The sequence below is a fragment of the Eubalaena glacialis genome, chromosome 1 (genome assembly GCF_028564815.1).
Source record: "Eubalaena glacialis isolate mEubGla1 chromosome 1, mEubGla1.1.hap2.+ XY, whole genome shotgun sequence".
Taxonomy (NCBI): domain Eukaryota; kingdom Metazoa; phylum Chordata; class Mammalia; order Artiodactyla; family Balaenidae; genus Eubalaena; species Eubalaena glacialis.
Genome location: NC_083716.1, coordinates 124,163,055 through 124,190,022, shown reverse-complemented (window position 1 = coordinate 124,190,022; position 26,968 = coordinate 124,163,055). Strand labels below are relative to the sequence as shown.

General features: G+C 34.3%; 1 protein-coding gene across 2 annotated transcripts in view; it reads right to left on the bottom strand.

The window, feature by feature from the left end:
- Window positions 1-2,097: 2,097 nt before the first annotated feature.
- Window positions 2,098-26,968, bottom strand: part of SLC35F5 (solute carrier family 35 member F5) — a 42,570-nt gene continuing 17,699 nt past the window's right edge. The window contains exons 8-16 of one of the 2 annotated variants that reach the window (XM_061199317.1): window positions 23,404-23,485; window positions 22,565-22,652; window positions 20,583-20,647; window positions 18,274-18,378; window positions 14,617-14,776; window positions 10,153-10,243; window positions 6,653-6,807; window positions 5,827-5,913; window positions 2,098-2,883 (exon numbers count right to left, since the gene is read on the bottom strand). In XM_061199317.1, the coding sequence (XP_061055300.1) occupies window positions 5,838-5,913; window positions 6,653-6,807; window positions 10,153-10,243; window positions 14,617-14,776; window positions 18,274-18,378; window positions 20,583-20,647; window positions 22,565-22,652; window positions 23,404-23,485 (822 nt within the window). In that variant the 3' untranslated portion in view covers window positions 2,098-2,883; window positions 5,827-5,837. Of the gene's footprint in view, window positions 2,884-5,826; window positions 5,914-6,652; window positions 6,808-10,152; window positions 10,244-14,616; window positions 14,777-18,273; window positions 18,379-20,582; window positions 20,648-22,564; window positions 22,653-23,403; window positions 23,486-26,968 lie in introns of those variants that run through there. The other variant, XR_009702010.1, reaches the window with a different exon arrangement.

The window sequence follows — 26,968 nt, the reverse complement described above, 5'->3', positions numbered from 1 at the left end:
ATTAGTGCTACAGATCTTACCAAAGTGCCTTATGAAAAGCCTTGGCTTCCAGAGAAGTCACACCTTGCAACCCCAAATTGGTTCTTCATGATTCACTGTGAAGCGGGCATGAGCATTCTTCCTGAAATAAGACTGTATACCTTTGAGAACGTTCATTTAACCTTGTGAGCTCACTTCTATAGAAACAATGAATTTTATTCGTTGGCTGCCAGTGGGAAAATCAGTTTAATTTAAGGAATTAATTAAGTCAGGCTGATAGAAGTCAATATATCAACTTTTTAAAAATCAAAATTTAACGGAATGTCTTACGTATATCTAATGGCTTTTCTGAGCTTCAAAAAGCGTTCATCTAAGCACTTTTAAGGCTGCCTCATTTTTCAGTTTTGTTTTAGTAGAGATTCTGATGTTCAGCTAACCGAAAGTGTTTCTGACAAAACAGAAGTAATTTAACTCCCTTTCATCAAGGTCATAATTTGAAACATTATACAATAATGGAATTTAAATTATGTATGGGAAGAAAAGTAGAAGACTGAAACAAGGTATTAGAAATCCCTATTTGGGGCTTTAGATTCAGAAAAATATAATCACAGGCCAACACTGTTCCAACAGAGATGAAGGACATTAGCAGTTACTTGAATGTAACCTCTCCCAACATTTCCAAAGGCCTGCAATGTGGTTGCTGTGACCCTAGGGCCCTGATACTTAAGACTTCTGGGTAATCACAGAATGAAAGTAATCTACCATAACTTAATTTTCTGAGAAGGTGAACTCTTAACTACAAAGGCGCAGAAAGGGAGTCTTCAACTGCTCACTTGCCGTGGCTACAGTATTCAAATACCAAAATCATTTAGATAAATATAACCTGGGAGAAAAAACAATACGTAAGTTGGCAAAGCAGCAGTAATCCCTACTTTCAGGTAACCAATGTAATTTTGCTTCCTTCTAAAGAGGTTCTTTGATAAAAAGCATAGCCTAGTGGAAGAAGACCTCCTCAAGATTTATCCAGTATGTTAACAAGGCTTACTACTTTTGGAATCCTGAGTGACAACACATGATCTGTATGACAACACGTGATCTGTATGACATGTGAACATAGAGCACATGGACAACCAAAAAATTCTAAGTTCAACCTCTTTTCCTACCACATTTACAGAAAAATTTAAAGCTTGAATTTCACTGACACTGTTTCAACTATTTCATCCTGTAAACTGCCGAAAGGTACTGGCGAACTGTCAAAACAGCAAAAACATAAAGTAGAGGGGTATACAGATAGTAAACGTCAACCAAACATAGTCTTTGAGTAATTGAAACGTACTTCATTAGTTCTTTTCAAGAGAAAATTTCTTTGAAGTCCACATTCTTTACATGCCTTTAACCTGTGCCAAGCTCACAAAATCAGGATTATTTTCAGTTTAAGATTTATTGGTGGCACCAAATAGGATAACATCTATTTTTAAAATTTAATGTTATCAACAATCTTTTAAATTAATATAATATAAAAGTTCTCAGGACAAGCAGAAAGATGGCTAAACTTCATTTTAGACTTACGGTAACATCGAAGCAATTTTAAGAATGTGAATAAGACGAACTGAAGCTAAATATTGCAAAGGGAATTTTTAAAAATCAGATGTGTTAAGAAATTTTGAAGAGAAAGGAACTAATCTCACAAAACTTGAGAAGGAAATAGGTTCTGATTAATCAAAAGCCTGGATGAATCCTGAGACATACATTCATCCTCCGAGGGCGACAGTGAGTAGAGTCCAGGAGCTGCTGCACAATAAGGACATATAAGACCTAAGTTTAAAAGTTAAAATCAGGAGTATTTATATTTAATTTAAACTTGGTAGAGGAAATCTTCAAATATAATTTTTAAAGTAGAATTTCTTCTTGCCTTCCTTCTTTGGTTTTTAACCATAAAAATTTATTTAGGAAAACTAAAATTATTTAAAGAGGCATCCAGTTCTAGAATAATTTGGCACATTTATATGTGAAAAAAATCAGAAACCAATTGATAGATCTACAATACACACACACATATATATAAACATTTTATTTTAATAATACTCTTTATCACTTCAATTTACATCATTCCATTATGAAAATGTTTAATTGAAGGGAGGATATTTCTTCAAAACTCTAAATAAGCAGAGCTTTATCAATTAAATTTACAGCAATACAGTCTTTAGAAGTACATAATTCTTCATTTTACAATAATACTTCTCCTTTAAAAATTTGTCATGGTTTGTCACAGATTTAAAGTAGAAGGCACCTAATGCTATGAAAGGATAGTACAGTATATGTAGTGTAAGTGAACCAGATCTTTTCTCAAATATCGATTCTTTCTAAAGTCCTACCAAATTTGTGTGAACATATTTGTTGCATAAATTAAACATTTTTTGTGCTGTTAATTTGTAATATTCTACAAAATTCAAAAATATAATCCGTACCTATTACAGGCAGCTTATTTTAGCATTTTACCTGCAAGAAACACCGATCTATATACTTAAAATGATTTCTTGAAAACATTTTCATAATATAGTCCAGCATTTAACAAATAATATGTGAAAATAAAGTCTCCAGAACATTAAAATTTTATCCCTTGATTAGTTCAAATTATTTCATCAGCTGAATTCCTTGAGATGTGTAAGGCATGTTGGTCCTTTAGATGGACTATAGACTGAAACTTCCTATAACTGTAGTGATATGTACACAGCTACATAGCAAAGCACTTCATTATGAAAATGAAGAAAACAGACAAGAGGAAAATATGTTTTAGAGTTCCAAAGAACTGAAACTGTTATTTTTCAGACTAGGCACTGAAACATTTTTCTACAAAAACTTGCCAGAGATTGTCTCTTCACCGTATATTGTTCCATTATCAAGCTAAAAATAAAAACAAACACAAACACAGGATCATCATTAGATTACAACTGTCATAGCTTTAATTTCTATAGTTTATATTTTAAAAAGCAAATTATCTTACCATTGAAATATATATCAAACACAACCTATATACTTAATAACTGGATACCAGAACTTGAGGTGAGTTCTAAGAACTCATGAAAGTGAGTTCTACAGCAATGTCAAAGGCTGACATCTAATACTACTTTAAGATCACATAATAACAGTTTTATTCACGGTACATTCCACCATTACCCCTGTCAAGACAAAGACTACTGCCCAACCTGCCCTACTTTATTCTACTCTATTGTAGTCCATCTTTTTTAGTCTTCACTATCTCCTCTTTATCCAGCTCTCACTTCCAAAAATATCTGGGTGAGGGTGGGTATGAGTGTGAATATGGGAATAATGCACAGCATACTAGGGAGGGAAAATGCATAAATTATAGAATTAAAAAGCTTTAAAGAATAACTATTTGCATTTTTTAATTTTAAAAATTAAAACAATTTTAAATAGACCAAAATATACATACTTAGTTCTACTCTGTCCCCAAAACCTCAGTAAAAAGATAATAAAGGGATTTTTTTTTTAAAGTATAAACCACATGGACATAGAGAAGAACAGAGACAAGAAAAGAGCAGCCAACTCTTAGCTAGCAATGAAAAAATACAACCAGATACCTCTGTAAGGAGGGGTGAAGAAACAACTAAAAATAGGCAAATTGGTACAAAGTTTATAGAAAAAGCAGTTAGACACTCAGACGCCCGCCCCTCACGTTTCACAGCTGGTCAAGTGCCTCTTCTCTATCCCAGGAGAAGATCTGAGGTTTATTCTCCAAAAAGGGTAGTAACAGAGGGTCTCTGGGCTGGGGAAATGCCAGGCACAATCCTACATGGCTCAGGTAAAAGTAACATTTATATAGGCATAACAATGTAAACACTGATTACACATCTATTCAAAATCACAGGATAAATATCCTGGGATGATGAGGAGGTAGGAATGATACAGGGCTGGAAGGCAGGCAAGTGCGGTGGGAGCAGAGGAGGGGGAAACTGAAAGTAACCTGTCCTCACGTGCCATAGTGGGAAAACCAACTGAAGAGGCCTGAAACTGAGAAATCAAGAAATAGAAGTATAAGCATGGTACTTAGATGGAGAGGAAAATATGAAATGAATCAATGAAGAGTTTAAAGGGACTCCTCAGGGTGGGAAAAGAATGAAAGCAGAATAGGCAGTGCAGGGCAGGGGATAGCTGCATTGTACAATAAGAATTGTAGAACTCTAACTCTTCAAACTATGTGCATATATAACCATCCTAAGAGGAAAAACTAGAATAAAAAAAGACCAATCAAAGAAAAACATAAAACCAAGACAAACAGCCTTGGGTCAGAGGTGAATTTACCATGAAGATAAACTTAAGCTTCATGGCCAATGTGAGTGCAAGGAGTTGACAGGAGTTGTTCAATGTTCTAGGTGAAGAGGGGAAGCCCAGGTGTAATCAAGAAACATTTCAATATAAATTGTCTAAAGTTATCTCAGAAGAAAGGGACCAGAATTTCCAGAATTTCAGTAATTTATTGTGATCTCTCGCTCTAAATAAATAATTGCTTTCCTACCTACCAAAGATATACGGTGGCTATATTTCAAGGGCTCATTAAGAGAAACATAAACTATCACGTACTCCTTCTGTCATGTAAGAAATATACAAGATACTATTTCTTAAAATTACAAAAAAATGTGGAAATATTCTCGAAACATTGTTAAGTGAAAAGCATAGTCAGATAATCAGGATATATATTGTGCCAGTTGTGGTAAACACACACACATACATGGAAAAGAGACTGGATATACACTGAAGTATTACATTTTTTCTTAATTTTATACTCAGAAAAAAATATTTTTCTAAAGTGTATCATTAAGTAAAATGATGACCATTAGCATGAATATAAGTAATAGTTAAAAGTTGGAATCACTTGTGATCATTTTGTAGTGTATAGAAATATCAAATCACAATGTTGTGTACCTAGATCTAACAGTGTTGTAGTTCAAGTATACTTTAATTTTAAAAAATAAATAGATTTTTAATTGCCTTATTTTAGGACCATCTTGCCAATTTCTACAAGAAAGCTTGTCAGAATACTGACTGGGATTGCAATCAATCTATAGATCAGTTTAGGAATAACTGGCTTCTTAATAGTACATCTTAATGGGCTGAGTCATTCAACCCATGAACACATTATTATATCTCTCCATTTACTTATATCTCTAATTCTTCTCTGAATTATTTTTTAGTTTTCCATCTACAAGTCTTGTACAATGTTTGTTAAATGTACTTGTAAGTATTTTTAAAAGTTCATTGTTTATGGAATTTTTCTTAATTTCATTTAATTATTGTTCATTGCTACATATAGAAATAACAGGAAGATATTTTTTATATTGACACTGTATATGTGATCTTGCTAAACTCAATTATTCTAGTAACTTTTTTTGCTAATTCCTTAGTATTTCTAAATATAATCATGCAATCTGCAACTGAATACAATTTTACTTCTTCCTTTTCAAAAAACAAACAAACAAACAAAACTTGGGAATCACTTAATTTGACTCAGGTACTATATTGTATGTGTTTTAAATTTACCAAGTATTTAATTCTTCTAACAACTTTGTGAGGGACGTTCTGCTGCAACCCCATTTTACAGATAAGAAAGCTGAGGCACAGTGAGGTTAAGAACCTTGCATAAAGTCACAGAGCTAGTACATAGAGAAGCTGGAATTGGAACCCAGGCAGTCTGACTCCAGAGTTGGACTCCCTTAGCCTCTAAGCTGTATTGCCTCTCAAACAACTAATAATGGAAAATCGATTCTGTATTTGAGCAATACAAGAATAAGAACCCTATTCAATACTACTGTCAGCTAACATACAAACCTGGACTACAGCTAACTAGCTCCATCCTCCTGAGAAACACCGTGCAGAGGAATGAGACTCTCGCACTGTTCGCTGTCTTCTGGAACCCTTAAAAAAAGACAATAGTTAGGAAAGCTTTAGACCTAAGGAACCCTTAAAAATGATCTATTCCACTGGCTGAGGCTTGAGGTCAGACTTAAGACAAGGTCAAGATTCCCCAACAAATTGTCCCAAATTCTTTTTAGAGTAGAATGTAAAAAGGTTTCTCTCTCTTAAAAAGAAAGAAATTGCAAAAAAAATGGAGGCAATGTTATCATATTTTATTATGAATTTTGTTCAAATAAACAAACGTTTTCTATATTTAAATTTGTTTTAGCAAAACAGTAAGCACTTTGGTTGTACCTGTGAATCAAAACATTAAAAAAAAAAAAAAAAGCAGTTGGGAAGAAACTATCTTATCACCTGAAGGGTCTGAACAAATTCTTTTATCTGGCATTGTACATATAAAATTATAATCTTTTTTTTTTTTTAACATCTTTATTGGAGTATAATTGCTTTACAATGGTGTGTTAGTTTCTGCTTTATAACAAAGTGAATCAGTTATACATATACATATGTTCCCATATCTCTTCCCTCTTGCGTCTCCCTCCCTCCCACCCTCCCTATCCCACCCCTCTAGGTGGTCACAAAGCACCGAGCTGATCTCCCTGTGCTATGCGGCTGCTTAAAATTATAATCTTTTAAAAATTCTTCACAGAATCTCTAAAAAGCTAGGCCAGCATGATATGATTCCTAATTTACTTAGTAAACATTATTTTTTAAAAATCTATATTAGAACTTAACCTACCTCTGAATTCGATGTTTTCTGCATATAAAGGCAAAAATTCTTCTGATTCCCACCATCACAGGATCCCAATTATTATAATGGCACAGGAGAGTTACAATAAAAAATGAAAAAAATACAGGGATAGCGCCTGCAAAAAATAACCAAGAAAACTGCACCTAAAAATAAGAGATAGAAAAAAAACAAAACACCCACAATTATCATTAAGACAATTTTCCCTTTTACATAAGTTTTCCACTTATGATAACTTGCAGGAATAAATTAAAACACCAAGAAAATAATACTAATCTTTGACAACATATTAAGTATGTTATTATTAAATATAAGGATTCAGGACTTCAACATATTAACCACTTGCTTAAATTACCAACAAAAGTACTTCTTGCTTGGAAAATAGCCTAAAGGAAAGCATGCTTTTCACTAATAAGTACAGGCATAGTACATCAGAAACAGAATTATGAAATTTTAAGCATCTGCCTTACACATCACATTGCCCATTTTTTCTTTACTGATTACTGCCTGTTCTCAAGTTGATTCTTCCCCTTTAGTTATTGAAGTCATTTTTAAAAACTCCCATTTTTGAAAAACTAGGTTATGCTATTGCTGTGATATGTTGTGTTATGTTATGGTTCTTAAGACAGTACTAAAAACAGATGAAACTCAAGTAAAACTTTTGCAAACATTTTATTGATGAAATATAGCTTGATTATCTAGTAACAGATGAAATAGAAATTTTCAAAAGGAAATCATGACTAAGTAAAATAAAGATTACAAAGAGAAATACTTTCAGCGGTGAGGAGCCCTCAGATCGCCAAGCCTGACCCTCCAATCCATCATTTTATCAGGGTTGTCAAGAAAATTAAAAATAATGAGACGCCATAAAGTTACCAAAAAAAAAAAAAATCATTCTTTCCTTTACCATCTAGATTCAACTAAGGATCAAAAACAATTGCTAAAAAGAGCCTGCACTGATTAACTATTGAGACTCAGCTGCAACACACTGGTGGTTTGCTTTCAAAATAATGACAAAAACAGTAACTCTTATCTTTAAAATAGGGAAGAAAAACTGCTTGCCCTCTCTAAGCATTAAAAAAATGAGGTTGAGAATCAAAGGCAAGACTCCCTCTGGTGGAAAACATACACTATTCCATTTCATACCACCCATTAGTCAGAGTAAAGGGGTTTTGTGAGAATAATGTTTTTTTTATGAGGGACTCATAATGCGTAACACAAGAAAAACCACTGACAACTTTTAACATGCACGTTCTGCTTGTATGGTACACACACACAGGCTGAGTCAGGACAAGAACACCCAGCAGTAAGTACTAAAAAGCCTTCACACTGTTATCAAAGTATTGGTATAACATATTCTTGGAATATTTGCCAGAATATTTAATAATCTAGAAAAACCATGATGAACTTAAATGACCCAAGAAAGGAAAAAGTATAAAGAACTTATGACTAATGAGAGTTAAAAATGCAGATATAGTTGATAGAATGATTTCATGAATATTCAACTAAAAACCCTATTTTAGAACTGAAAAAAGCAAACTTTACAAAGGTAGGTGAAACTCTTGATGACTTTTAAAGGCAAAGTTCACTTTTAACAATGCAGTTATTTATATGTTGCCGAATAATAAAAAAAAAAAACTTTTAATTTGATTTCCAACAAGCTATGAAGACAATTTTTTTTAAATGAAGACATTTATTAACAACGAAAACTGCCTAAGTAAACAAAAAGAGTCTAACTCCTGAATATATCTGAATATAAACCTGAAAACAATCAGGGATGCTTCCTATTATACCAAATACCAATAGGTTAAAAAAATATATATTTTAAGCACAATAAATAAAGTTGATAAATGCTAAAATTTCAGAAACTATATATAAATATGCTTGGATATTAGAATAAAAAAAAACCCAGGAGAGTAGGTTTCTCCTACCATGTTTCTATTACAGGTCTGGGGCATACCCTGCTACTTTTACCAGAAGGTATCTTCCTGCTCTCAATTCCCACCAAAGGCCCAGCCTACTAATTTAACTGATTCCCTAATCTTGATGCAAAGACAATCAAGAAATGACTGTTGGTATGTTTTTCTAATCTATTATATATACATACATTTTTCCCTTGTGTTTTGCCTTCATCTTAAAATATTTGAACAAATGACATAATCATTTAATAAAATTAAATCCGCTGTTACAGTTCTTTTTAAAAAATTCAAAAGTAAAATTAACCTTCAATTTTTATTTTTCAAATCTGCAAAAAAAACGATGTTTTCAAAATATCAGTATGGTAAAGTTCATTTACACAGCAATCTACCAAAATCCTCTAATAAGCAGCGCTTCCTTAGTTTCACTAGAATAATTTTGGTTGATATTCAAGATTATGACCCTGAAATGTAGAAAGACTTGGATATTATTTAAATCTATAAAAGGATTTAATGATGTATGAATTTAGTGTTACATACATTTTATAATATTCACATTTTTTGAAAATGCATGGTATATGTAAGATAAGTAATTCTCAGTTACAAAGATTTCCATTCTTAACCATGACAGATAAATTAGAATTTATTGAACCATAAAACAAAATTAAATACCACAGATTTGTTTTTTTAAATAAAGAGGATACATATCACTGAGAGTATTTTGCCTTTATCCTAAAAACTGCATGAAGATCTAAAGAAAAATAAAAATCTGATTTTAACTTCTACACATTATAAGCCTTTGGGCTTTCAAGTATTTCTTCTTCAAATTATATTAAACCAAACCACACACACACATCATTTTGTTACTTAATATTGGCATTAAAAGCTTACAAATGTTGAACTGAGTGATAAAAGGCTACACATCTTTTAGTGTTAGCCAGTGGCACATCTTTTTCTCCCTAGTACCCCTAGAACCACTAAGGAAACTTCTCCCTTCGGGCTGCTGGGAGGGACCCTCCACCCCAATTCTCTTTTCTGCAATGTTATCATGGCCAGCATTTATCACAAGAACCCTCACATTCAGACCAGGACTTCAGAGACATGGGAAGGAGCACCCGCCCTGGTGAGTCCAGACAGAAGTGAGCGATCACTGAGAAACGAAGTTATTCCTGTGCTGCTCACATCTGTGGGAGTATTAACATAGTGTTAAGAAACCTTTGGAGTCTATCTTAGAAATCAAAACACTACTATTTATATGATTAAACTATATCCCCTATTCCATATCACTGACTCACCAAAGAACATCTGGAACATAATCAGCTCCAAAACTGGAGAACTATATATAAAGACACTGCCCTTAATTTAGAAATTAAGGAAAAATATTGAAAGGCTAAAAAATGCAACACATTACCCATTTCTTTGGTACTTTTTATATCTCTTTGTAGTAAAACAGCTTGGAAGAGAAGGCATCAAGTATTATTCATGGTCATCTTTATAATTTAGTCACATTCCTTACCTTTCATTAGCTCTGTTTTAATAATACACTTAAAATATCTAATAAATAGTTTGCCTTACCTTTTGCATACACATGTCAGCTATTATGGACAGAGGTATTGTAAGGCTTAGTGCAAGTGTGCCTATCAGTGATGAGGTAAGAAAGCAGCCCCTAAAAAGAAAAAAAAGAAAATATACATTTCCATATCAAAAAAGTAAAAGAACCAAAGAAAAACAATGATCAAAAACTATCTATCTTACAATATAGGCAAGAGAGATCAGGAGCAAAAATAAAAGCTCAGGATGGACGAAGATATAATAAAAAATAAAGTTACTAAGATCATTCTTACAGTTTATCTTCAAATATTAAAAATCTAATATATAAGTATACAAATTTCAAAAGACTTTATGCTATTTTCTACATCTGCTTACAGACGTTATTCAACTTTTGATGTATAGCTTATATTTTATTAACATTTTTAATAAAACTGTCAAAAGAGTTCTTATAGTTTTGTGATAATGATACTTAGCTAACAAAGGAAACAGCTATATTAAAATTTCAGGACAATATCTCATAACACAGACTTTAACAAAGTGATAAGCCAACAGGTGGGTCTGTCATTAAAGCAAAAATATCTCACCCTCATTAAAAACTAAAGTAGACTTTAGATGTGTGCTGCTCTTTTGATTTGGCTTAATATCGGAAAAAAAGAACTTGAGTATTTTTCGGGGATATTTCCTTGTTGTTTTTCATTTTTCTAGCAATTGTCCTAACCAAAACCTAAGCTCTTCATTTTATTTTCACCTTGAACTATCAATGTTGGTATCAAATTTTGACAAACCAATTGCATATAATTTTATATAGTTGAAGGAAAAAAATGAAGGAAAGCATTATATTGAATAGATATTTGGGTATATAAGAAGAAAATGAATTATAGGCCAAGATAAAACCGTAATGTATATAATTAGGACTACAGACCCATGGAAATTATAGGCAAGTAAATTCTAGCTCAGTATATGCTAGGATTAACAACGCTGTCCTACAATAAAAGAGGCTATCTCTTGATAAAGTGTCACTTGAAGTATTCACCAGAGGCTGGACAATTACTTCTTATTGATGTGGTACAGAAAACTCAAGTGCTAGTCCACTATTCATGAGCTGATCTGTGAAAAGAGGGTTCAGGGATCAAATATCGTTTTTTTTTAATTAAAAAAAATTTTTTTAAATTAATTAATTTATTGGCCACACTGCAAGGCTTGCAGGCGGGATCTTAGTTCCAGGACCAGGAATCGAACCGGGGCCCCGGCAGTGAAAGCGCTGAGTCCTCACCACTGGACCACCAGGGAATTCTCTTGGTTTCTTTTTTTTTTTTTAATGCAGTATATGTTCTTAGAGATTTATAATGCAAAGTAGAATCACACTGAGTCTGAGATGAAGTATTAAAAATCCTGTTTGACTCATACCAGCTTTTCCCAATTTAGCTGATGGCTGAATATATCTGATTTATTTTTTTTAATTAATTAATTTACTTATTTATTTTTTGGCCGAGCCACGTGGCACGCAGGATCTTAGTTCCCCAACCAGGGATCGAACCTGTGCCCCCTGCAGTGGAAGCGCAGAGTCCTAACCACCAGACCACCAGGGAATTCCCCATTTGATCTATTATTCATTCAACATGCTCCAGGAAATGCTAAGACAGAGGACCAGGTGGATAATCTCACATCTATGCTAGCGGTACAATATATAGAGTTAACAGTGCACTTAAAAAAATTATTTTCAAATAAACAATGAGTGACAAGTACACATCTTTAATTTCCAAAAAATTCACAACTGCACTTTTAAATCTTTAGTATACTACTCAGCACCTGATTATATATGCTGAAATTTGTTGTCTATTTATAGTTAAACATACAATAATCTTGCCTTCCTAGAAAGAAATCATCATACACTCAAAGATTATGACTTCTGATTTAACTATTTTTAATGATCTAAAAAGGTATAAAATACGTAGATATGCTCCTTATAATTGTTTTGAGTTACCAACAACACCTAGAATTGAAGGGATATGAAGTTTGTTTCGTTACTGACTAACTTACTGCTTTTGAGTTGTAACCATAAGTACTCTTAAATGCTTGAGTGTAGAAGTATATCTGAAAAATAAACCTTTTTGAGGTCCTGAAAAATCCACCCCAGGTAAGGATAAACATAGCTTTGATCATAATATATGACCTTGAGTGTCCAGTTTAGTCAACAATAAACACTCATATACACAGTTGGGAATATAAATTGTGTTCCTTCTGTAGAGAATAACTTTGAAATTCTCTCAAAATCTAAAGTCTACACGTTTGATTCAGTCTTTTCAGTATTTATCCTATAGAATACTTACATGTATATGCAAGAACATACATGAGGATGTTCAATGCCATACTATTTACAAAGCAAAAGACTACAAACTAAAATGTCTCTCAAGAAGGAACTGGTAAAACACATTATGTTCTATGCATTATGTTACATAATAGATTGGAGCATAACAGATTAGAGTACTACATAGGCTTTAAAAAAATGAATCTAGTGGCTGATATGTAAAGATTTACAAGACAGTAATTTGTGTACAGAATGATATCCATAGTTTGCATGTTAAAAATAAAACAAATTGGAGGGGGGAGGATTAAGAGACTGATAACACACTTCTGTATATACAGACAATTTTGTAGAAGGCTTAGAAGTTAATAGTGGTTGCCTCTGGGGAAAAGAAATGAAAATTTGGGGTAGAAGGGAGATTACCTTTTCATTGTAATCCGTTTTGTACACTTTTGTATGTATTACTCTCTTAATTTAAAAAAAGTTAAATACAAAAAGAATAAAAATATTTCAAAACATGTTATTTATTATTTCTTTAACTGTAAAATTTTCCAAGGGAGCAAACTCAGGAAAGCTCACATAAGAGAGAGATTACATATGTCACAACTCATATTCATTCATCCCCAAAGCCTACATTAAAATCTGCTGACATAATGAAACTCTAGTGTATATATTTATTAAAAATAACTCTCTCGATAAAGAACGAGTATTATAATATTTGTAAGTGGTATAGTCCATGTTTATTATGAGTCTCAATGTAATACAAACCATACTAAACCTTTCTCTTGTCTAATATCCAAAAATTTTTAAAAATTATTTCTTTCAAATATGTAAAAACTCCTTGCTTTGAAACTTTCTAATCTAAGCTAAACTTAGAAAAGTAGGGAACACAAACTTCTATTAAAATACAGTGAGTGCATAATTGTTTAAAGCATATGGTTCACTGGGTTGAACCCTAGGAAACTGCCATCAAAAATGGTTTAAGATCAACAATTCCTTATGGTTCAACTAAGTTCAATCAAAACACTACCAGTAAGCAGTTTCATCTGCCCAGAACCAAGAGTGGAAAGAGGCAAGAGAAATGATAGAACAAAAGAAGTGATAGGACAAAAGAATGAGATATATGGTATATATTAATATATAAAATAAAATATGTAATTCTTTTTGGTTAAGAAAAAATGAGCACTTAAAATAATTTGTACAAAATGAGCAGATTTTGATACCAAGGAGTTTTAGATCAGCAAAGGAATTTAATTACATAAATTACTACAATACAAAGTAAATCTTTAAGTACTACACGAAAGGGAGTGAGCACAGAGGATATCAAGAAAATAGAGATATTTCCTTAACTGGAGAGGGGAGAGAAATGTAGGCAGAGCATTAAGGAAGACTTGATGGAAAAGCCTATTTTTGTTGCAGTCTTTTGCAAGGGAAAACTAGTCAGTAGTCTTAAATGGTATATAATAAAATACATTTAGGAGTTTAAGTACAATTTGTGTTTCTTTTTAAGTTCATATTAGATGGAAACAGGACTAAGTATTAAGCTCTCTATTTGAAGTTTTCTTAAACTCCATATATGACACTGTTGTCTAACTATTTTAAGATTATTATCATATATCAACATAGTTGATATTACAACATATCAAACTATGTTAAAATTCTCAAGTTAATCAGAGCTTAGGGTTTATATATCTGCCTCACTCATAGGAAAAGTCCTGAGAATAAACAAAACAAAAAAGTCTACGAACAAACAAACAGACATTCCAAAGTCTCCTGAATAAGCAAAGTCCCCAGATTCTCACTTAGAATTCATGTATTCATACCTGGGATACACATCTCCTAAGTGTGACTGTCCATTAGATAACGATGCCTTGAATTAGCATAACACTCTACTTTCTAAAACATTCTATAAATTCAGATCATTCATATTCATTTATTCGTTCAGCAAAATTCATGAGCTCCTTCTATGTGCCAGCCACTACTCTATGCAATGGGTGCACAGAAATTAAAAAACAAAACACAGTTCCTGCTCTAATGGAGCTACTGTATTAAGTTGTAAGTGTGTGGGGTGGGAAGGTGCGCAGGAGGGGCCATCAGAAGACAGAAGAACTAGAAATGCTTAAACTAGCCAAAAGTCAATAAACTCATAACTAATAAATCACAGGGCAATAAACAGTACCTACCACAACCACAGGAACTCTGAGAGCACTGTTCCAATAAGGCCATTAATGATAATGCACATCAATACTACTTTATTGGGAAACTCAAAGTCCTCAAATCCAGTATAATGAAGTAAAAAGAAACCTGGCCATAAGAGCAGCAGATTAAAGAGACCTACAAAACCTAAACATGTATAAAAGAGAGAAAAGTTAGTAACCGTGATTTATTGCAATTTTCCAAACTTACAACTCTACAATCAGAAAATGTTAGATTTTGCACAAAGGGCTTCAACAGGTTTCCTTAACTGAAATTTCTGTTATTTTTGTTTTTAAGTAAGTCTTATGGAGAGATCAACACAAGAAAAAACTTTATCAAGCAACTGGTGATCACTGAGTCTTCAAGGTTCACTGTATGGAGTGCATGGAGCAAGTACTGCAGCACAAACCACTTAAAACAACTCAGAAAGAAGGGTTGTTAACCTTAGATTATAATAATATAGCGTCCTAGAACTTAAAGGAATAACTGGTGCGTGCATGTGTGTGTGTATTCAGCCTAAATTATTAAGAGGAACTAGACGGTTTACTCTCTGATTCGAATCATATTTATGCTTAAAGCACCCGTGCTATGCTAGGAATAATGGAGGAGGGTCCCCCAAAAAGATAAAATTCTTGCTTCCCGCCTTCCCAAGAGCTCACAAGCTAGTCTGTGAGATTACACACATACACCAATAGCTATTCAAGTATGAAGTAAGCAGGGACTATGTGTAAAGGAAGGCTATAATATTTAGTGGTTAAGCGTGTGCTCTGCAGTCTGATTGCCCTGGGTTCCAATCCCAGCTCTACCATTCACTAGTACTGTAATCTTTAGGCAAACTTTAGGCAAGATGCTCAACCTCTTGTAAACCTCAGTTTTCCAATCTGTAAGTGTAAAATAATATTTAATTAGGTTACTAGGAAGATTAGACGAACATATAAAATACAGCACAGTACATGGCATGGAGTAAATAGTTAATAAAGGCTAGCTATTATTATTATAGAAACGTAAGCTTATATAAGACTATAACATGTGAATGTAAAGAAAAAAATATTTTATAGCAGTTTTTATTGGACTTTGTATATAGTTTAACACCACAATTCCACTATGAGATCCAGAGGTAACTATAGAGCTTTCCTAAAAGAAAATTAAATTACAGTAGGTATGTATTTTATATTTGCTGCTAAATAATAAACTAGTATTTAGGATGCCTAGTTAAATCTTTCTTTCTTTTTTTCTTTCTTCTTTATTTATTTTTGGCTGTGTTGGGTCCTCGTTTCTGTGCAAGGGCTCTCTCCAGTTGCGGCAAGCAGGGGCCACTCCTCATCGCGGTGCGCGGGCCTCTCACTATCGCGGCCTCCCCTGTTGCGGAGCACAGGCTCCAGACGCGCAGGCTCAGTAATTGTGGCTCACGGGCCTACTCGCTCCGCGGCATGTGGGATCCTCCCAGACCAGGGCTCAAACCCGTGTCCCCTGCATTGGCAGGCAGGCTCTCAACCACTGCGCCACCAGGGAAGCCCATAGGATGCCTAGTTAAATCTTAATAGGGCTGGAGCACCTACTCTCACCTGCTGCTTAAGACTCACAGGACCTGCCTTCTCTGAAGGACTGTCTTGGACAGCGACCAAGTCTCCCTTTCCCAGGAAGTTCCCACCCCTCCCCACTCCACACCCTGTGCAGCCAAATCCTAATGGCTCTAGGCCAGGACAACTCTGAGGAGTGCCTGGGCACATTACCTGCTCCCCCTATGCTCCCTGCCCAGGGACCTGCAACGAGCTGGGCCACACCTCAACTGTACCAGAGATCACGTGGTTCTCTCCCCTTCTCTATTCTGCTCCTCTCACTCCCTTGCCAGTCTTTCCTGCAGAGCACCCCTTCAGTGAATCTCCCGCACCAAAGCCCTGTCTCATACCCTGCTTCTAGGAAACCCAACTTAAGACACCTAGTGATAAAAATAAAAATGAACAAAACAACACACGTACAGAAGGCTTGTATAGTATTAAAAAGTTGTTCTAATTAAAACACCAAAATCTGGCATTATCAAGAACCAAGTCTCTTTTCTGTTCCCTGAACTATGAAACCTATGAAATCCCACATTTAGTAACAACTTTTGGATCTAGAGATAAAAGATCCAAATCACTTCACTTGTTCTCTAGACCCTCCAGAATGCAGCCACATGCACTTCTGCTCTTCCCTAAAGTGAACACTCCAGCACAATGGATCTACTCACTGTTCCCTGCTATGCTCTGCTCACATCCCAATGCCGAAAGAACCCTCCACATCCCAACCCTAACTACTACTTCTCCAGTACTATCTATTCTAAAGCCCATGTCAAATTCATATTGCTTTCCATATCATGGCACATATGAAGAAGATCAACCAAGTTATATGGCTGTGTACTACTCTCCAATAAGAGTAAATAAGCAATTTTTCTTGAAAGCTGCCAATCTTAAAAAAGAACACCGTAAAACATTAACATTTTAATCCATTCCAGATGGAATTTTCTATGACTTTAAAATAAGACATCATTAAAATTATCTTCATATTTAAAGTATACTTATTGAATTCTCTACTTGAAAGGAACTTGAGTGATCACCCAGTCTAGTGGCTTTTCAAAGGTTTTAGTTTTGTTAATCTTTAGGTGAAGATATACAAACTATTTTTAGCAGAAAAATCATTTCTACAAATTAAATTATAATGCTAAAAAACCAACAAAGCAGAATTGCTCCAGCAGAAGCAGCAAAGGAGTCTGAGAACCAGACTCACACGTGCAACTCCACCTCCTTCCAACCTTCCCAGGATCCTCCGTAAATCAGCTACTAACCTAGTCCAATCTTCTCATTTTCAGATGAGTATGAGATAAATGAAGTTATAACAGCTAGAGTCCATGTCTCCTGGTTCCCTGTAAGCTGCACTTTGAATTCTCATCACCATGCTTCTTTATCTATTGATATTCAGATATCTTTTGGAAGATATCTTGTCAATGTGCTCTTCTTTTGCAATCCTAGATATCACAAGTTCTTTACTGAGCTGATTTCAGGCAAAGGAGAATTTATAAAAATCATATTAGGCATTTACCAAAATTAAGAATTGATGCCAGAAACTATAACTGGATAATTTGAAAATCTATGTCATAAAAGAATATGAGTCTTAAAGATAAAGTGCAAATGGAAAACCTTCAAAAGACCTACAATTTTTAGTAAAAACAAGTACATAGACTGAAACAGTATTATATGTATCATTTTGGGGCAGTTTCTCCAATCTTACACTTCTAACAATTCAAAAAAGGCAAAATGTATAATACAACAGGTACACACTCACATGCTTATAACAGCATAACCTGTCATATCAGTGAGGAAAATATCTGATTCCCAGGCTGAAGACATTAATTCAAAAAAGGTGTTAGAAGGAATTTCTTTAACCTCACACTGAGGGAGTGAGCGTTTCCTCACAGGTGCACAACTATGCAGAACAAGGTAAGAGAAAAACATTGAGATTGGCCTTCATAATCTTTAAAATCTAATGGTTTTAAAGAATCATACGGGGGAGTGGGGAGGAAGACTTCCCTATTCCCTCCAAAAAACAAAAACGAAACCCTAAGTTAATCATTCAGAGTAAATAGCCTCACAAGTTAAACATAGTCTTACCAAAGAACATTGGAATATCCAACTTATCTTCTCTGTCTACTTTTCTCTTGATCATAACAATATAGACAGCATAGAGCATGGCTCCAACAAGAGACCAAATGGAACCTGTAAAAATCAAGATAATAATTTAAAGCATCTGTTCATTAACTCATTTATCACACACTTATTTAAAATCTGACACAGTCAGCTCCTATTTCAAGAAATGAGTATTCAAACATGAAAAGATAAAGTATAACCCACCTTATCCATGGCCTCCAGGAATATAGGAAGGAGTTTAAAGTATAAACAAATAAATGCAAAAACATCCACCTCAATGATCTAACCAATGTTATACATGTTATATTGCCAACATTTTGGTATTTAATTTTGAAATGCATACTTCATATTGTCCCCTACATAAGCAATTATGACACCTGACACAGCCAACTTAACAATGCTTCCTTCCCTCTCTAAGCTGTTGTTTACATTGTTCTCCCCACTGCCATGTATCATTTTTAATATACATTCTACCACCATCTTCAAGACCCTATTAAAGTCCCACCACTGCCACCAAGCACCCTCTTTCTACTCCACTGAATTTCCATCCTTCTTGTCTTCTATTTTAGATAATGTAATACTTACTATAGTTAAATATAGTATTATTTTATGCTCTGGGGGCTTCATTTTGTCAATCATATATTATTGATTAAAATCAAAAACTCCTTGACAACTGCAAACACATAATTTATAGTTTTTAATGTTCTAAAACATCTAACATAATGTAGGGCTCACAGTACCTGGATAATAAATATGGATTCTCTTTAATATATTAACTCACTCGCAAGAACATTTAAATAAGCCTTTAAAAACAGCTGTATAAGGTGTTGCCAGGTGACCATATTCAATACTTTAATCAATTATCCGAAAGTCCAGTGTTTCATTAAATCTATTTATTATTACTATTACTACTAAACTTTTTTTAAAAAGCAAAGGGAAAGCCTGTCAACAAAATCTCTCACACACACACAACAAATATATATATTGTTTTACACATACAGATGGGCTCTGGGTGAGAAAGAGGTAAGGCAGTTCAAGACACAGCTCCCTGGGGAGTAACCAGGAATAGTTTAGAAAGCATTGTTGTATTTAATAAACTTTAAATGTCTAAAGAAAGTATCCAGAAGGAGGGACTTCCCTGGTGGTCCAGCAGTTAAGACTCCGCGCTCCCAATGCAGGGGGCCCAGGTTCAATACCTGGTCAGGGAGCTAGATCCCGCATGCCGCAACTAAAGATCCCACATGCCACAGCTAAAGATTCTGCATGCTGCAACTAAGATCCTGCATGCTGCAACTAATACCCGGAGCAGCCAAGTAAATAAATAAATAGATATTTAAATAAATAAATAAATAAATAAATAAAAAATAAAGAAAGTATCCAGAAGGAAACCAATTAAGCTAGATTCTGATTACCCTTCTTTTGTTAAATCTAAACAATGGATCAAAAACAAAGTGTTTATTGTAGTAGTAACTGTTCCAGGCAAGAATCAAAAGTGAATGACAAAATTAGCAGGTACAAGCATGATGGATAGGATATATGTATAGTCTCAGCATCTCTTACAAGATGATTATTACTTACAAAGGGAAAAATCAGTAACTACACTGGAGCAACCTGACACACAACTTTAAAATTAATGTCACCAGTAATGGGACAAATCAACATCATGTGCCTTCTGATATGATGTACTTATCAGGACACAATATCACTTCCATGGTATTCTTGCCAAAAATGCACAACATAAATTTAACCATAAGGAAATATCAGACAAACTTAGATTGAAGGACATTCTACAAAACGAGTGGACAGTATCCTCCAAAAATATTAAAGTTATGAAAGACAAAAAAAGACTGAGGGATAGTTCCAGATTAAAGAAAACTAAGGAAACATGACAACTAAATGCAACAAATGATGTTGGACCAGGAAAAGAACATTAGTGGAAAAAATGGTGAAATTTGAAAAGGATCTACAGACTAAATAAAAATTATTGTAATCACTGTTAATTCCTGATTTTTAAACCTGTACTGTAGTTATGTACATTGCAAATAGTTAAGAGAATCTGGGGGAGGGCTATATGAGAGTTCTGTGAACTATTTTTTTAATTTTTTAACATTATTTCCAAAGGAAAAGTTAAAAAAAAAAAAAAGGCCTTGTTAGGGCCCACCCTGTGTGTGTGTGTGTATGCACGCATGTGTGTGGACATGCACATGCATGATGACATGCACAGAACTTTTCTTGTATATTCTAACAGAAAGAATGCAGAGTCATATACTTACCTATTGGGTCTCTCCCAGCAGATTTTTCAGACCCTGACAGGTTTACCAGCACAACACCTCCGATGCTATGAGAATAAGAGTCATTATTGACAAGTAAAATAATAAATTCCTTAAAAAGACTAACCTCAAAGATCAAAATTATTTACAAGTAATAAAGACTAATCTCAACTTTGGGTAAAACTATCAAAGAATTAATGATTTAATTAATAATATCTAACAATATTATCAGTATAGTATAAGTGCTATACTTATATTAACTCATTTAATCCACATAAAATGCCCAATATTACCTTATAAGGAAGGTATTATTATTATTATCATTCCCATTTTACACATGAGAAAATTAATGCACAAAGAAATGAAGTAACTTGACCAAAATCACACAGCTGGGATTGAAACGCAGGCAGTCTACTTCCAGAGTCCAGTGTTCTTACCTGCTATGCTATCTTCTGCCTTTCAATTAGGAAAAAATTAACCAACTTGTCATCCCTCTTCCAATCTTTTTTGGCAATGTACAAATATCAAAACCCATATAAACCTAGCAATGGCACTAACTCTCACTGGTAAAACCGAAATTAACGGTAAAACTATCCTTAAATATTTAAATAATTAAAGTAATCCCATTATTTTAATGTAAAAATAAGACCAAATTAAGGATGTAGAGAAATCAAGAGGTTATTCCTTCATTCAACTGTTGCTTATTGAGCGAAACTTCAGGTTAAGCAACGAACAAGAGAGATGTGGTTCCTGGCCTCATGGAGCCTTACACTGTCTTTCTATTTCTATTTATCTTTCTACTTTTATTAAGACAATGAAAAGAAAAGGCATGAACTTTGAACAAAGTTGGATAAACCTCATCACTTCCCTCAGACAAATATACTGTATTTCCCTAATGCAAAAATATGTTTGGCTAAAACATGGGCCAATCATGCAAAAAGAATAAATTCCTAGTGTCCATAAAGTCTAAATGGTAAATTAGTTGGTTCAACCCGATTGCCCACGGAAACTACCATGGTCAAGTTACCCTTATATCTAAAAGAAAGAAACACCACTTATGTGATTGCCAAGTGCCAGTCTCTACGATAATCACTTTCTATATACATCCCTCCAAACTTTAAAACAAGACTGCAAAGTAGTAGATGATACTATCATCATTTTGTCATCTAGGAAATCCTCTCAGAGAGTTTAGGGCAAGTGCCCAGGGGCAAAAAGCAGAGCTCTGATTCAAACCCACCTCTGAAAGTTCAGAAACACTAATCTTTCTGGTAAATTATTCTGCTACCTTCTCTGATTTCTGATTTTCTCTCACAAAAACAACAGCTTCATCAAACCAACACATCTTTTTTGAGTACTGACTGTGAGCGAAGCTTTATGCTAGGCCTTTGATGACACAAAGAAGTAGAAAACAAGGTTTTGACCTTCAAGGGTTTATAATCTCGTAGGGATACAAAGTTAAATAAAGTAAGATTTAAATTAGTCATTAATGATACTTATGTATTGTATTACAAACAGTAATACCAAATTGCCAGATAATTTATACAGAAATAATTGAAAGATTGAGGCTGAGACAATCAGAGAAGACTGCAGGTTAGATTTCTAGAAGTGGGAGAAGTGAAAACTAAAAACTAAACAAAAAGGGGAACTTGTTTTAGGAAAAGGAAACCAACTTGGGAGCTTAAGAGGATTACCATGCAGTTAAACGTGAACGTCAGTACAACACTTAGTGGTCCACAGTCACGTGAATGGGAACCAAAGCTGTTTTGGGGTCCTCCCTCCAGTTACCCTCCCCAGGAAGGTTTTGAAAACTAGCCAAGGATGTGATGCAGAGCTGAGTAGCATAATGTCCATTTAAAACCTTTTACCCTCATCTATCGTTGCCTATACAGTATATTATAATATAAACTATCGTCTATCATTACCAGAAATGCTTTAAACATTGCATTTTTAAGCAGAATAAACTAGCTATTACACTATATTCTTACCTTAAAATTACAGCTAATAGTTTAGAAAGAGTAAATCTATCTCCACTGTTACTTGGAAACATTGCAGCAAGGATTAAGGTAAAAAGTCCTATGGAGAGAAAAGGATAAAAAAAAGATACATTAGCTTAAATACTGTCAAAATTATTTATTACCAACTTGATTGTTTAAATAAGTTAATTACACACCTAACTTTTAAACTAATTTTTGTCATTTTTAAATGACTAAGAATAAGACTGCAGTTACCTAGGCTGAAATGTTCAGAGATCACACATAAAAACAGCCTCCAAATGAAACCATGTTTATTTCAACAATACAGATCAAGTACAGTCCTATTTATTTTAAAACTAATAAGAGAGTTAAACTGAGCATTCAGAGTAACATTCTGACCTCATCAAAATCAAGCATGTGTACTAAAGTTATTTTTACAGCTTCAAAAATACTTTTTTTATCTTCCAGATTTGGAAGGTGATTCAATTTTAAAAATAAAACACCTTTCATAGGGCAAATTATAGTTATGAAATAAGCAATTACATTTAGCCAAAGGGTTGAAAAAAAGATCTTTAGAAAGAATATGTGAACGGAAAGACAGCTACAATACAAAGAGTCAGCCTATTAAACTTTAATATATTGTTATATAAAAAAATACTGTAAAGTATTGGAAGGAATATAAATAGCACAAGGCTATGGCACAAAATTTAAAGATTAAATAGTAGTTATACCAATATACATTAGAAAGAATGAAATAATTTAAAACAAGATAAAAATATATGTATATGTACACATATATATCAGAAATAGGTCTCGAGTTATAATACAGATTTTGAAGACAAATTTCTTACCAGAAGTTGAGGACAAAATATTAACTATAGCAACTTTTGTGTCTGAAAGTGCTTCTTGATATGACAAATTTGCCAAAAACCACTAAAGAAATAGAAAATAAAGTGAAACCTAATAAACGATTTTTTATATTTGTCATTATAATTTATAGTCCCCTCCTTTTTTTCTCCCTCTAAATACTGCTATCATAAGTTTTAAAATCTGCTTTGTATTGAAAAGTCACAGGCCCAAAAAGAAGACAAACATTTATATCAGACCTAATATCTTTGCTATCCAATTTCCCTTAAGAAATTAACAACAGTTGGTTAAAAATTAGCACTGTTCAGGCTTTTTTAAAAATTAGGGTAAATTTAATATCAAATCAACATTGACATTTGCTTTATCCAAGCACTGATAGTACTCTATTAAGTTTATCTAAATCAAATTTAAGTTGGGGGGAATTCTCAAACATTAAAATACGTACAGATGAATATAACATGATGAGAAATCGATTGAACAAGGTGATGCCTAAGGGGATGGATGGAACTAGCCAGATCGATAGAAAAAAGTTTACATTCACTTTGGAAATTTTAAAATGTCCAAGAAATTGTGAATTTACTGGCTAACTGTGATTGTTTCTCTGATTCTCGGTTTTGAGACATAATATAAAGAGTTCTCATAACTTTGAATATAATGAAGGAAGTTTTCCAGCTATGAGGATTTTTTTTCTTCTTTTTTCCCTTTGGCTTGTCTAGGCTAGGTTATTCTTATATTCCCAACCCTGTGCCTACTTTGATTTAGAGAATAAGAAATAGGACCTCTTTTGATGAAGCCTGGTGTGTGTGTGTGCATGTGTGTGTGCGCGCGCATCCAAAGTTCATTTATTTTTACTGCTATCAGATAATCTAATACAGTTTACCACAACTCATCCATTTTTCTGTTGATGAACACTTTCTGACTATTTCAAACAATGCTACCAAGAATATTCTAGCATATGCCTCCTGGGGCATATGTACATGAGTGCCCCTAATGTAGTATATACTAAGAAGCAGATTGCTGGGTCAAAGTAAATTAACTGCTTGTCTAACTGTTTTCTGTTACTTAAACAGACTGACTGGATAATCATATTCTACTGGAGAATGACTTGTCTCTATTAAGGGAGGGACATCTCTTGATATCTCTCAGAACTTGTAGTTAAGTGAGAAGTATAGTTATTAGCATTTATATTTCAAAGAAGCAGTATAGACACATGATCTTAGAGCTAGATCTCACTGCTAGAAGGCAGCAGATGGTTGAGAGTCTAGAAGTCTTTGTTCAGTATACACTGTACTCAGAGCTAAAGCCAGACTCTGATTCCATCTGTAGGCCTCTGACTTCCTAATTTCACTTGACTATCTAAATAAGAAAATGAGGTTAGCAACTGGTAAGATGGGCAATATCAAATATATATGACAGTAGGAGCCACAACCTGCTTGCAGTTGAAGTGCTACAAAAGAAGCAGAAGATTCTGCCCTTAATTATCTTTTGGAGATTTTCTACAAGAATAGGCCATGCTTGTGGGGTGATAATTAGCTTTCTGGACCCACTTTCCTTACCACTTTAATACTTAAATACTGTGCTCATTTTCCAAACAATCTTACTGGTCTCTGCTAATGTGAGATAAAGAAGTAAAAACAGACCACTTAGATTGCAGGAATTCAAAGAGTGTAACTACTCATCATTAGCTATGAACTCTTTCCAGAAAGATCTTCCCATTCTCCAGCTCTCCCCAAACTCCATTCTCTGGCTTTCAAACCCAAGGCAGCCTCATCACAAAAGAAGACCACCTCAATTGCCCTCCGGTAAAAATTATCTTTACAATGTTTCCTTTCATTATTCCAGAGTTGAGGACAACCACTTACTAAGAATTAAGCTGTCACAAATAATTTATATAGTATTTCATTATTTCATGAGTGATAATCCATTTTAAAATTAGCATAAAAGCCTGTATGACCTAAATTACATCTTACAGAAAAAATTAAAACACCATAAGTCCTAATGAGACAAAACAATTAAAGAAGGACTGGCAAATACAGTAATCTTTAACTCCTTTTGACCTACAATGTACAATACATTAGCCATGAGCCACATGTGACTACTAAGCAAATGAAATGTGGCTACTTTGAATTGAAATGTTTAGAAAGTGAAATGAAAACTGAAATTGAAATGAAACAGAAAAAGAAATTGAAATGATATAGAAATTGAAATGTTTAAAAATTGAAATGTTTAGAAGATTTTAGTACCAAAAAAGAATGTAAACTATCTCATCAATAATTTTTATACTGATAATATTTTGAAGTGTTTTACATATAGTGGGTTAAATAAAAATATAGTATTAAGGGACTTCCCTCGTGGCGGAGTAGTTAAGAATCTGCCTGCTAATACAGGGGACATGGGTTCGAGCCCTGGTCTGGGAAGATCCACATGCTGCGGAGCAACTAACCCGTGTGCCACAACTACTGAGTCTGCGCTCTAGAGCCCGCGAGACACAACTACTGAGCCTGCATGCCACAACCACTGAAGCCCACATGCCTAGAGCCCGTGCTCCACAACAGGAGAAGCCACCGCAATGAGAAGCTCCGCACTGCAACGAAGAGTAGCCCCCGCTCGCTGCAACTAGAGAAAGCCCGCGTGTAGCAACGAAGACCCAACACAACCAAATAAATTAATCAAAAGAATATATATATAGTATTAAAAGTAACTTGTTTCTCTCTCTTTATTTTAATGTGGCTACTAGAAAATTTAAAAATACCTATGTGGGGGGCTTCCCTGGTGGCGCAGTGGTTGAGAATCTGCCTGCTAATGCAGGGGACACGGGTTCGAGCCCTAGTCTGGGAAGATCCCACATGCCGCGGAGCAACTAGGCCAGTGAGCCACAACTACTGAGCCTGCACGTCTGGAGCCTGTGCTCCGCAACAAGAGAGGCCACGATAGTGAGAGGCCCGCGCACCGCGATGAAGAGTGGCCCCCGCTTGCCACAACTAGAGAAAGCCCTCGCACAGAAACGAAGACCCAACACAGCTAAAAAAAAAAAAAAAAATACCTATGTGACCTGCATTTGCACATTATATTTCTATTGAACAGCATTGCTCTAGAGCTCATCCAAGCTTATTACTCTATTAAGTCAGGTTTCTAAAAAGATATATACCTGGACTATATTACTCTGACTTTCTACAGAAATGCCTTTACTTAAGATTAACACAGCTCCTCGTTCTTATAACTTACTTAAGGTTGATTTTTCAAAAAAGACTATTAATGGTGGAAGCAACGTAAGTGTACATCAATGGATGAATGGATAAACAAAATGTGGTATACACATACAGTGGAATATTACATAGCCTTAAAAAGGAAAAATATTCTGACACATGCTACAAAGATGAACCTTGAAGACACTATGCTAAGTGAAATAAGCCAGTCACCAGAGGAAAAATACTGTATAATTCCATTCATATGAGGTGTGCAGAGCAGTCAAATTCATAGAGACAGAAAGTAGAACGGTGGCTGTCAAGGGCTGAGGGAGGTGGGAAAGAGAAGTTGTCATTTAATGGG